The sequence below is a fragment of the Carassius auratus genome, chromosome 3, assembly GCF_003368295.1.
Source record: "Carassius auratus strain Wakin chromosome 3, ASM336829v1, whole genome shotgun sequence".
In the NCBI taxonomy this organism is placed as follows: Eukaryota; Metazoa; Chordata; class Actinopteri; order Cypriniformes; family Cyprinidae; genus Carassius; species Carassius auratus.
Window position 1 is genome coordinate 13,622,266 of NC_039245.1, and position 12,571 is coordinate 13,634,836.

At 41.2% G+C, this 12,571-nt stretch overlaps 1 protein-coding gene across 1 annotated transcript; it reads right to left on the bottom strand.

Annotated features, from left to right (window-relative positions):
- Positions 1–462: 462 nt before the first annotated feature.
- Positions 463–12,297, bottom strand: LOC113048816 (serine/threonine-protein kinase PLK4). Its single transcript, XM_026210697.1, has 10 exons — positions 12,110–12,297; positions 11,428–11,565; positions 4,679–4,745; positions 4,456–4,559; positions 3,731–3,814; positions 2,994–3,055; positions 2,782–2,868; positions 2,615–2,669; positions 1,852–2,040; positions 463–1,721 (listed from the first exon to the last, which is right to left on the bottom strand). Exons 2-10 carry the CDS (start codon positions 11,551–11,553, stop codon positions 825–827), a joined length of 1,671 nt encoding a protein of 556 aa, XP_026066482.1. The 5' UTR covers positions 11,554–11,565; positions 12,110–12,297; the 3' UTR covers positions 463–824.
- Positions 12,298–12,571: the final 274 nt, after the last annotated feature.

The following is a 12,571-nucleotide window of genomic DNA, read 5'->3' on the forward strand; positions in this document are numbered from 1 at the left end:
ATATATATATATATATAGCAATAATTTTATACATAAATGTAGAATAAAAAAAATCCTCCAGTCCTCCATCATTTGCAGAAGCTTTTGTTGACCTAAATACTTAACACTTTTGTATAACAAAAATATCTAAATCTTTAGATGGTGTATTTGTGTTTACTGAGGGATGTTTTGAGGTTTTAGGCTTTTGCACTTTTACCAAACATGTAGTCCTAATGAAACTGTATAGGCTAATTGTAAGAAGCATAATATATTTTATTTCGAATTTTGCGGACAGGCATCACTACAGACTCTTAGGTTCCAGGAATCACTAGATAGCCAGAGATGTGCACAGTCCACTGTGTGTGCATTCATGAATGGTTTGTGTGCGGTTTTGTGCGGGGTGATCTTTTTCTTTTTTTATGGTTTAGCTTTTCTCATATAATAGGTCTGTTAAAAATAATTAAATCAAAAGAAAAATAAATATTTGGATTTCTGATATATTTATTTCTGTACAAGTGAAGGAAAAGTACAATAAGCAGCCACTGTATACAGGAAGAAAAAAGGAAAATATTGTATGCTTATGTTTTCTGATTTCTAAAACATCGAGGAAATTAAGGCAAGAAGTCCTAACACAAATTCTTAAGATAATTAAATGGAAGTGCAGCAAGCTTACTTTATTACTTCTCAAAAGGTTTCTAAGCATTATTGAAACCAGCAATATTAATTTAGATATTTCATCATAAAAATCAAGAATATCCAGAATAATTCCAGAATAGATACATATTCATCACCTAACTTTGCTGCAACTATAATTAATCTATGACTGGAGAACTTGACTAACAAGTTTAGTTGTCATTGTTTGGCAGCTCAGAGAATGGCTGCAGTGCATCTCGCAGTGTATCCAGAATCTTCTGAAGCTCCTCTGTCGTCTCCTTTATTTTTGTCACAAATTTCATGGTCTCAGACTTCAGCTCTTCTGCTTGTTGAGTGTTTGAAGGCAGCAGGTTTGTTGTGTCGCTGTTATTTGACGTCTGGTTAGTCGACCCAGTGCTTTGGTTGCTGGTAGAATCTGATTTTCGTTGACTCTCTCTTAAAGCGTAATCTTGGCGGATCTTGTGAATTTCTCTGGAGTCGAGAAAAACAAAGAAGATGTTAACAGCTACAAAAAGTGCAGTCAAAACTCCAGTAGCTGCTTCAGCCACACGAACGGCTCTCTCAGTCTGAGCTGCAACCTTCCCAACATTTACGACTTCAATTACACGTAGAAGCTCCGGAATTTCTCCCAGTCCTCGTCCAAGTCGAGCTCCAGCATTTGCCCCAGGTTGTGCATTGATAGACGACTGATCACTTGTGGAAAACTGTCTTTCTAAAGTTTCCACAGCTATTTGGATGTTTTGGATGCAGCAAACTGTGGAGGTGATTTTTTCTTGGAACTCTTTTATGAGCATTTTGATCTTTTGCCGGCTTGTTTTATGGTTAACCATGTTTGTTATGTTGCTGGCACCAGCTGTTACTCCTCCAGCTACTGCCGTACCGATTCCCACCCCTGTTACTACCAGAGACGCTCCGAGTGTGAACGGAGAGAGAACAAGTCCAGCTACAGATGCGATTCCTCCAGCCAGTCCTACGACACCTCCTGTGAGACTGCCTACAGTTGTGTTGAAATGGACTCTTTCCAAACCATCAGCCAGGGCTCTCAGTTCCTCTAGCGTCCTATAAAGTGTCTTAATAGTTTGCATGTTCTGAAAAAAAGGCATTAGATTTCATCAATTCAAATTTTTGTATGTTGAATGTTTTTTCCCCATGTTGTGCCAATGTGTATTTTTTTAAAACAAATTCTATGAACATTTCCATTTTTTAAGAAGGTAACACCTTTTCATGAAGATATTTAATGATGAAAGGTCTGGTCAAGATCTCGCTGACAGACGGGCGTTTCACCGGATCGGACTGAATTGTGTCTGATACCAGCTGGCGAAGATCCTCAGATAAGGTCTTGGGAAGAGCTTCATAGGAGGATGTGAGTATCTTTTTAACATTCTCAACTGTGATTATTGCAGGAAACTAAATGGGGATAAAAAATAAGAATCAGTTGTCAAAATCTTTGTATTCCCACTGAGACAAAACAATTGAGCAAACACATTTGTAAAGCAGTACAAACAGAGATAAAGCGAGAGCAGCCAGGGTGTTTGGTTACATGTGAACATGCTTTGGATATAATTTTGTTAAAAAAATGTTATATATTTATTTATTTATTTATTTATATATTGTTCAAACAAAGCACTCGCATCGCTTCATAAAAACTGAGGTTAAACCACTGGAGTCACATGGAGTCTGGACCTTGACTGTGTAAGCTACACTGGATCTCTATAGAGGGAAGGAAATCACTCAGATTTCATAAAAAAATATATGAGTTCTGAAGGTGAATGAAGGTACAGGTGTGGAATGACAGGAGGGTATGACAGAAGTTTCATTTTGGGTGACTTAACCCTTTAACTGGTTAACTAATTAACTGATTTTTGTCTTGAGACTGCATTGATATTTCTTAATACATTATATTAAATTCCCTGCAATAAATTTGAATATCATGGTTTTAACCTTTTGAAACTCTTTCAATCTGATGAAAGGAAAATCTCACCGCACATTTCAGCGTGCACAACTCGTAGATGACACATCCCAGGCTCCATATTTCACTGTGATGGTTATTAACATCATAGTATTAGTATTCAGTTTGAAACATATTATGTATATTAGCCAGTCATCATTACACTCTGAAGATTATTTTTATTTTATTTTATTTTTTACGTTTTTTCCCCATAAGGTTTGTCATTCAAAATCTCAGGTGCAATATATGAAGAAGGTCCATCTTCAACTGTTTGTCCTTCAATGGATCTGATAGAAACAGGGAAAATATGTTACAGAATACAAATCATAAAGCACATATGTACTTTATATGTATTTTTTGTATTATGCAAAGAAGAGTTCCTGACAAAGTTATGTTTTGAATGAAACAATACCGTTGATGGACCACTCCAAACTCTCCAAGACGGATGGTTCCACATGTAGTGAAGAATATACTCTGTCAGAAGAAAACAGATGTATGTTGTTATAAGTCTGGAGATGGTGATATTGAGTGAAAGTATTTTCTGTTTCATTCTCAGGATTTTTGCATTTCCAGTACACTGATTAACTTTTGCAACTTGAGACTGCAGAATTTTTGTTGTCTCAAATGTTACGGACGTTATGTTTACATGAGAGTGATTTACTAAAAAAAACCGGAAACATCGTCAACATGATTCCCATTCACACGGATCTGTGAAAACAACCAGGAATGCTGTATTCTGCTGCCAGGCCAGTAGTTGGCGACATCACTTAGTCAAGAAACACCTCACGAAAATGTAATAGGCATGAGCATGAGATAATTCACTTTTTTATTGCTTACATTACATTCTTACAACATGCTGTTGTGTGAATGAACGGCCAAAACACATTAAAGGTTTTCTGGTTTCAGTTGAAAATGCTGATGTGTTAACAACCCCTTTGTGTTCATGAATTGTTTATTATTATTTTACATCCTAATTTCTTCCTGTGTATTGTATGCTGCTGTTTATATTCATTCTTTACAATTCACACATAATAATAAAGAAGTAAAGCCAAGTTAGATGCATTTTTAGAGCACTTTAGATGAATTATCGGCTTCAGTGCTCCCTTGTTCCCATTTAGATTATGTGTATGAAGGGAATTAAATCTTTACCTCGGGTCGCAGGTTTTTATGCAGGATCTTTTGATCATGCAGATACTTTAAAGCCATGCAGATCTTCACAATCCAGTCCAGAATCTGTAATTCAGTACAATGTGAATTTACCAATTTTATTTTGTTAAAAATACAATCCTTAATATTGACTGCAAGAAGTTAAAATGGTTTGAAATGGCACACACCTGTCTATAAGAGGTCTAACTGCTGAAAGTGCATACCAGAGCAAAAACGAAACTGTGACCAACATATGGGGTATGACTACTTTCACAAGGCACTGTTTATTATGAGAAACACCATTGTTTTAAACGTGGGAAGCCGGTTGTTCAGGTGTTCTCTGACATACATCTCAAGATAAACTTATGCATGCCATTATATAGGGTTGTGTTGCTATAAAAGATCCTATAGATCACGTTATCTCAATCCTGCTCTTGAGTGTCACAGAGATTTGCTCCAGCCTGCTCCAACATATCTGTCTAGTAGTTTCTAGTAAACCTAATGACGTATATTAGCTGCTTCAGCTGTTTCAATAGGGTTGAAGTCAGACAACGCTGCTCCAGTTTAATAAATCATGCTAATGTATGGATGGATCTCTGCTCCTGGAGAACTAAAAATGTTTTATCTCCAAAACTAATCAAGTACACTTGCTTGTATTTTTAAGTGATTCTGAAGAATATAATGCCTGTGCTAATGGGTTAAGCCTCACCATCAATCCACCATCATACCTCATTTTCAGAAAACGTGACATTTTCCTTGTTTTTGTTTTTGATTTTCTGAGCGAGATCTCCACCTTCACAGTGCTCCAGTACAAGATACAGACAGTCAGAAACTGAAACAGATTCAATACACTTTAAAATTATTTAAAAACACACTAATATTTAATAATTCATTTAGCTCTGAATGCAGCTAATGTAGATGAACAGAACTAATTCAGCATTTTCTCTAAACCTTTGATAAATTCCTTGTACTGGACGATGTGTGGGTGATTGAGATCTGGGAGGAACATTGATTCATCCTAAAAACAGAGAGAACTCATAGAGTTACAGTTATTTTTAGCACTTCATTCATAAATATTGTTTCAAAGCAGCTTTACAGTAATAAAGAGGAAAATAACAGTTACTAAGGCTTAGTTCACCACAAAATGAAAAGCATCCCATTTACTCACTCTCAAGCCATTTAGGATGTATATATATATATATATATATATATATATATATATATATACACATCCATCACTGGGACCGCGGTTCAACTTAAATCCAAAGCATCTGTAATATGGTTGTAAGCAGTTAAAGGGGGTGAAATGCTCGTTTTCACTCAATATCCTGTTAATCTTGAGTACCTATAGAGTAGTACTGCATCCTTCATAACTCCAAAAAGTCTTTAGTTTAATTATATTCATAAGAGAAAGATAGTCTGTACCGATTTTTCCCTGAAAAACACGACCGGCTGGAGGCATGACGTGTGGGCGGAGCTAAAGAATCACGAGCGCGAATAGGCTTTTGCGTTGAGAGCATGTGGAAACTGTGACATTACCGTGAGGGAAAAACCATCATCCAAAACAAACCATGGCTAACAGTCAGATTCAGCGTATATTTATGATCCAGAATCAGATCCCAAGGCTTAAACTGAACGAGTGCAGCATCAGCAACGACTCGCTCCGAGCGGGGCTCGAACCCGGGTCTCCGGCATGGGAGGCAGACACACTAACAAGGAGGCAGAGATATTTGAAGCAGTTTTACTCACGGCCTGCGGTTCCAACACACGATCGTGACCCCTTTTCTTTGGGATTGCATCATCCTTAAGAAATAAACGATGTGCAAATCCGTCGTCAAACTGGGCCTTGTTTGTAAAACAAGCATTTTAGAAATGCAGGGAACAAACACAAACACTTGCACAGCTCCGTTGATGCTCTGTAAAAATAAACTCCATCCACTGGTCCCTTAATGCTGTTTTTTTTTTTTTTTTGTTAATCTGTGCAGGGTTGTCTTGCCCTGGCAACCAAAAACACACTTCTTTTGTGACATTTTGCGATGCTCTCGCTCTGATCAGTGAATGCCTGTTGTGCTCTCAGTGCTCTGCTATAGAGTCTGGGAACATGACGCCAGCAACGCAATGCATTCTGGGACTTTAGGACACGTACGCTGCTGTATGTATTGTATTGGATTGATAATAGACTTTTGTTTGCTCTCTACAGCTAAAAAATAAGTTACAATGGTAAAACCTTGTTGTGTAATTAACTGCCATACTCGTACTCATGACCGGCATGGAAAAATAATTTGAATGGAGTGCGATTTTTCAGCTTTCCCGCTGGAAAACCGCACCTTGATCTCAGGTCTCCGAAGCGGCGTTCACACATAAATTGAAATTTAATATATGTTTCTGTTGATGGATGCGCATTCTGGATTCCCAGACATTACAAGAGATCGCTAACACATGTGACCAACTGGGCGGCAACGTCCTCAGAGCGCAAAGAATTATGGGTAGGTTTGGCCAGTTAACATGGTCTAGCATTGCAGGCTAGTGTTCTGGAATGAAAATAATGAAAAATTAGCGTGAAAAAAAGAATATAATCCTATAAAATGCAGCGGACTAAAGAAAACATTGTCGGGCCATATCGCCTAAAACTAAATCCTAATGCAAAGGTTAGATATGACGAGAAAATAAAGAGATGAGGAGAAAAAAACCTGGACAAACCATTCACTCTTGATCAATGTGAATAGGGTTGCCGCCCATCCCTTAAAGTACGGAATCGTCCCGTATTTGAGAATAAAATAGCGCGTCCCGTTTTGAATTCAATACGGGACGGGGTTTGTCCTGTATTTTCGGAGTTGTCTTCAATGCAGCATCTCATGCAGATCATCCCATCGGCATTGTGTGAAGACTCGTCCTTTTCTGCCCCTGATTGGGTAATACTCGCTGCCATCGGTGGATTGATTGGTTTGTTTCAGGTTCACGGCCAATCGGAGTCAGAGGAGGGCGGGTCTCTTGGCAGAGAACAATTTGAAAGAATGGCGGAGGCTGCTCCAGATACCCCCCGCATCCAGCGTTTAAACGAAAGCGGATGCTAAATACCGACGAGAGTAGGAGGAATCAAATAAATAACTGACTGAAAAAGTGTCAGCGGAAATGAGTACCAAGCACAATTTGTCAGCGAGTGTTCTCTGTTGCGCTTGGTGGCTTAAGATGTGCAACAGCATGCCTCGTTAGAACAGCATTCATACACTTTACAATAAGGTTCATTTATTAAACATCCATCCATCCATCCATCATCTTCCGCTTATCCGGGGCCGGGTCGCGGGGGCAACAGTCTAAGCAGAGACACCCAGACTTCCCTCTCCCTAGCCACTTCTTCCAGCTCTTCCGGGAGGACCCCGAGGCGTTCCCAGGCCAGCCGGGAGACATAGTCCCTCTAGCGTGTCCTAGGTCTTCCCCGGGGCCTCCTCCCGGTGAGACGTGCCTGGAACACCTCCCTAGGAAGGCGTCCAGGAGGCATCCGAAATAGATGCCCGAGCCACCTCAGCTGGCTCCTCTCGATGTGGAGGAGCAAGGGCTCTACTCTGAGCTCCTCCCGAGTGACCGAGCTTCTCACCCTATCTCTAAGGGAGCGCCCAGCCACCCGACGGAGAAAGCTCATTTCGGCTACCTGTATACGGGATCTTGTCCTTTCGGGTCATGACCCACAGCTCATGACCATAGGTGAGAGTAGGAACGTAGATTGACCGGTAAATCGAGAGCTTTGCCTTACAGCTCAACTCCTTCTTCACCATGAAAGACCGGTACAGCGACCGCATTACTGCAGAAGCTGCACCGATCCGTCTGTCAATCTCACGTTCCATCCTTCCCTCACTCGTGAAGGACCCAAGATACCTGAACTCCTCCACTTGAGGCAGGAACTCTCCACCAACCTGAAGTGAGCAATCCACCCTTTTCCGACTGAGAACCATGGCCTCGGACTTGGAGGTGCTGATTCTCATCCCAGCCGATTCACACTCGGCTGCAAACCGTCCCAGTGCACGCTGAAGGTCCTGGTCTGAGGAGGCCAACACGACAACATCATCCGCAAAAAGCAGCGACGAAATCATATGGTCCCCAAACCGGACACTCTCCGGCCCTTGGCTGCGCCTAGAAATTCTGTCCATAAAAATTATGAACAGAACCGGTGACAAAGGGCAGCGGTTCCTTGCCACCAAGGAGCTTTTTAACTACCTTGATGACTTCAGCCCGGGTGATGGACGAGTGCCCCTCCGAGTCTCCAGCCACTGCTTCCTCAACGGAACACAAGTCGGTGGGATTGAGGAGATCCTCGAAGTATTCCTTCCACCGCCCGACGATATCCCCAGTTGAGGTCAACAGGTGCCAATCTCTACTGTAAACAGTGTCGGTAGGGCACTGCTTCCCCCTCCTGAGGCGTCGAACAGTTTGCCAGAATCTCTTCGAGGCCAACTGATAGTCTTTCTCCATGGCCTCACCGAACTCCTCCCAGGCCCGAGTTTTTGCCTCTACGACTACCCGGGCTGCAGTCCGCTTGGCCTGCCGGTACCTGTCAGCTGCCTCAGGAGTCCCACAAGCCATCCAGGCCCGATAGGACTCCTTCTTCAGCTTGACAGCATCCCTTACTTCCGGTGTCCACCACCGTGTTCGGGGATTGCCGCCTCGACAGGCACCGGAGACCTTATGGCCACAGCTCCGAGCAGCCGCAGCAACAATGGAGGTGGAGAACATGGTCCACTCGGACTCAATATCTCCAAACTCCCTCGGGATCTGGTCGAAGCTCTGCCGGAGGTGGGAGTTGAAGATCTCTCTGACAGGGGGCTCGGCCAAACGTTCCCAACAAACCCTCACAGTACGTTTGGGTCTGCCGAGTCTGTCCAGCTTCCTCCCCTGCCATCGGATCCAACTCACCACCAGGTGGTGATCAGTTGACAGCTCCACCCCTCTCTTCACCCGAGTGTCCAAGACATATGGCCGAAGGTCTGATGACACGACCACAAAGTCAATCATCGACCTCCGGCCTAGGGTGTCCTGGTGCCACGTGCACTGATGGACACCCTTATGCTTGAACATGGTGTTCGTTATGGACAAACCGTGGTTAGCACAGAAATCCAATAACAGAACACCACTCTGGTTCAGGTCAGGGGGGCCGTTCCTCCCAATCACGCCCCTCCAGGTGTCACTGTCACTGCCTACGTGAGCGTTGAAGTCCCCCAGTAGAACGACGGAGTCTCCAGTCGGAGCACTTTCCAGCACCCCTCCCAGAGACTCCAAGAAGCTGGGGGGCTATTAGCAAACCCACTCCAGCCCTCCGCCTCTCACCATGGGCAACTCCAGAGTGGTAGAGAGTCCAGCCTCTTTCAAGAAGTGTGGTTCCAGAGCCCAAGCTGTGCGTTGAGGTGAGCCCGACTATCTCTAGTCGGTACCTCTCGACCTCCCGCACAAGCTCAGGCCCCTTCCACGCCAACGAGGTGACATTCCACGTCCCTAAAGCCAGATTCCGTGTCCAGAGATCGGGTCGTCGGGGGTCTCGCCTACGACTGTCGCCCGCTCCACTATGCACCGGCCCCTTACGCTCCCTCCTGCAGGTGGTGAGCCCACAGGAGGGCGGCCCCACGTCACTCCTTCGGGCTGAGCCCGGCCGGACCCCATGGGGGAAGGCCCGGCCACCAGGCGCTCGCATACGAGCCCCAACCCCGGGCCTGGCTCCAGGGTGGGGCCCCGGCTGCGCCATGCCGGGCGACGTCACGGTCCTTGATTTAAGTTTCAGCATAATGGGTTTTGTGAACTGTTCTTAGTCTGGCCCGTCACCAAGGACCTGTTTGCCTTGGGAGACCCTACCAGGAGCATATAGCCACAGACAACATAGCTCCCAGGATCATTCGGGTACTCAAACCTCTCCACCACGATAAGGTGACAGTTCAAGGAGAGAGATTTATTAAACATTAGTGTATTAACTAACATGAACTAACAATGAGTAAGTAATACATTTGTTACAGTATTTATTAATCTTTGTTCATGTTAGTTAATAGAAATAAAGCTGTTCATTGTTCATGTTAGTTCACAGCGCATTACAAGTATTATTAAATGTGGAAATTAACATGAACAAAGATGAACAAATGCTTTATAAGTGCAGTTCATTATTAGTTAATGTTAATTAATGTAGATAACTAATGAACCTTATTGTAAAGTGTTGCCGATTTGTTTGCTTAAGGTGTACAATCAGACACATAAGCATTATTTTAATAAGTGATAAGAGAGATATATTTAATAATAAAAATACAATGCCTATGTGAAGCAAATAAACAACTTAACTAATTTAAGTGATATCATTCTTCAATAGGCTACTGTTGAATTAACAAAATAGATTAACTTACCAATAATAATAATAAAAATGGTGTTTTAAAATAATTTAGAAATGTTTATAGATCGGTTATTTATTATGTGGTTTCACTACCTTATGTGTTTACCACTTGATGTGTTCCTGTAAGTCAATTGGTAGAGCATAGTGCTATCAAGCGCAAGGTTGGGGGTGTCTCTTATATTTCTGTTTTGAAGGTGGCAACCCATTGTGAACGATTTATGCTGGAATATGAGCAGTCATTTATTCTGTCATCATCCGGGTGCTGAAAGCGCGCACAGATGAGACCTGAACAGCACACGTTAATATGTATTTAAACTAAACTCATTTAAGCTTTGCCAGTTTAAACATTTAAGAGCCAAAGGACGCGAGCTCGCGCGCGCAGTGAGAAGATTTGTGCATGCGCGCAAACCCGCGCCTCAGAACGCGCGCAAATATAAGATCACTCTGAAGTATTGTGTTTAAATGGACAAATTCAGACAAAAAGTATGTCAAAATGCCCATCTTGGTAATTATCCTACAGCAGATATAGCCGGCTGAACGGCCACTGTATCAGTGTATTCCTTTTAAAGTGACAGTCTTTATATTAATAGAAACAACAACAATGAAATCACTCACTGCTCTTGATTATAAAGCTTTTATAACTTAATAAAGAAATATATTTAATTTATATAGTCCAATATACAATGCTGTTTTACATGTGATTACTTTATTCAATTTCTGTACCTAAAAACTTATGCTAGACCTGCCAAAAAAAAAAAAAAAAAAGGTTGTTTATTGACACAAGCAGAGGGTAAAGCCAACACAGGTGAGTCAAACTGAAGTGGCAATCGTGAGTGATAATTGAAAGAGCATTGATACTGTCCTTTGTATTTGGCAGAGAGAAGATCCAAGCGGTAGTAGAGGAGTCGAGACGTTGGATGATGAAGACGCTCGCGCGCGCGCGCACACACACACACACACACACACACACAAACACAAACACAAACACACACACACACACACACACACACACGAACACAGGAGGTAGCTTGGGATTGCTGGAGACAGGTAAGTATAATGTATAATGTATAATGTATAATGTAAATGTAAAAACATGTATACACAATAAGTGGATTGTATCAAATGATTAATTTAAATGTAAGTTCATAGTACTTAATGCCACCTATTATAAAGTGGGGCCAAAGTCAAGTACACCTAGGATGGCTTGAGGGTTAGAAAATCATGGGGAAGTTTTCATTTTGGGGTGAGCTATCCCCTTAAGTATTAATATCCATGCGTGAACTTATCTTTCTCCTCATTAAACTCTCAGTTCTCATAATAATTAAACCTTCTAACTCACCTGGTTAGTGCTCATCTTTTTAACGACAAACTGATCACCAGCTTCATTTTTCACCAGGATCTTATTCTCCTCTTCCTTCACCAGAGTGTAGCCATGTTCTTTTAGAGACAACTGACTATTGCCCATTGCTGAAAATATCTGCAAAGCATCATGTTTAAGAAGGGAATGTACAGTATTTATGTGTATTTAAGCTAATCAAAGATTTGTTTTCTGTTGAAATTGTTATATGCAAGGATACAAGGGTAAATAATAAAGCAGATATTTTCAATATGAGTAATGAAAAAAAAAAAGCAATCGATTTAATGATCATTGGTGAGAGTAGTGTTTACCTTTAATTTCCGAAAGAACTTATATTTTGAGACCATGGATTTATTTGTATGATTTTTTATTGCAACTGTTTTTCTTTTGACAAATAGACTAAGATAATTAATGTTGTTCAGCTAATAACTATTTGGAGCTTCTGTTATTTAAATTAAACTTTTGTTGTGTTAACAGAATTTTTATTTTATTTTTTTATTTTCAATGAACTAAAAATTTTAAGCCAACTAAGTTACTTACTTTTTAAGTTAAATCATCAATGATTTTGTTCAGTCTACTAAACAATCAATTTGAAATCAGATGTTTTATTTTTTAATAAATCTGATTTAATAAAGCCATCTGTTTTTGGACTGATTATTCTTACCTTTAAAATGTAAACTGGGAGCAAAACCCTGTGTGTTCCTCTCTTTAGAAATGGTTATTATCTTCAATAAAGTTTCCTCCTTCGTTTAAGGCTTCGATGAGAACAACTGTATTTTTTCATGGTGCAGAATGTCTTTAAATGCAGTAGTTTAGTTTCACTTTGGCAGATATTTGGGAGGGGCGAAAACATTATGGTTTGTGGGTTTTCAAACAAATCCTGTGTTTTATAACAGCATGCTTCTTAAAAATAATTTAGCATTGTAAAGTTTCTGAATAAACCTCTGACACAACAAAGCAGGTTTTAGATCTTTTAGTGAACTTATAAATCTGCGTTACAATTGTTTACATTTTCTGCTCTCCGCTCTGTATTTCCTCTCCCTTGCTCCCGCAGTCTCAACCACTATCGCGCCCCCTTGTGGACTGAATGAACAATGTCTGCTTTCAAGCTAAAACACATCACATG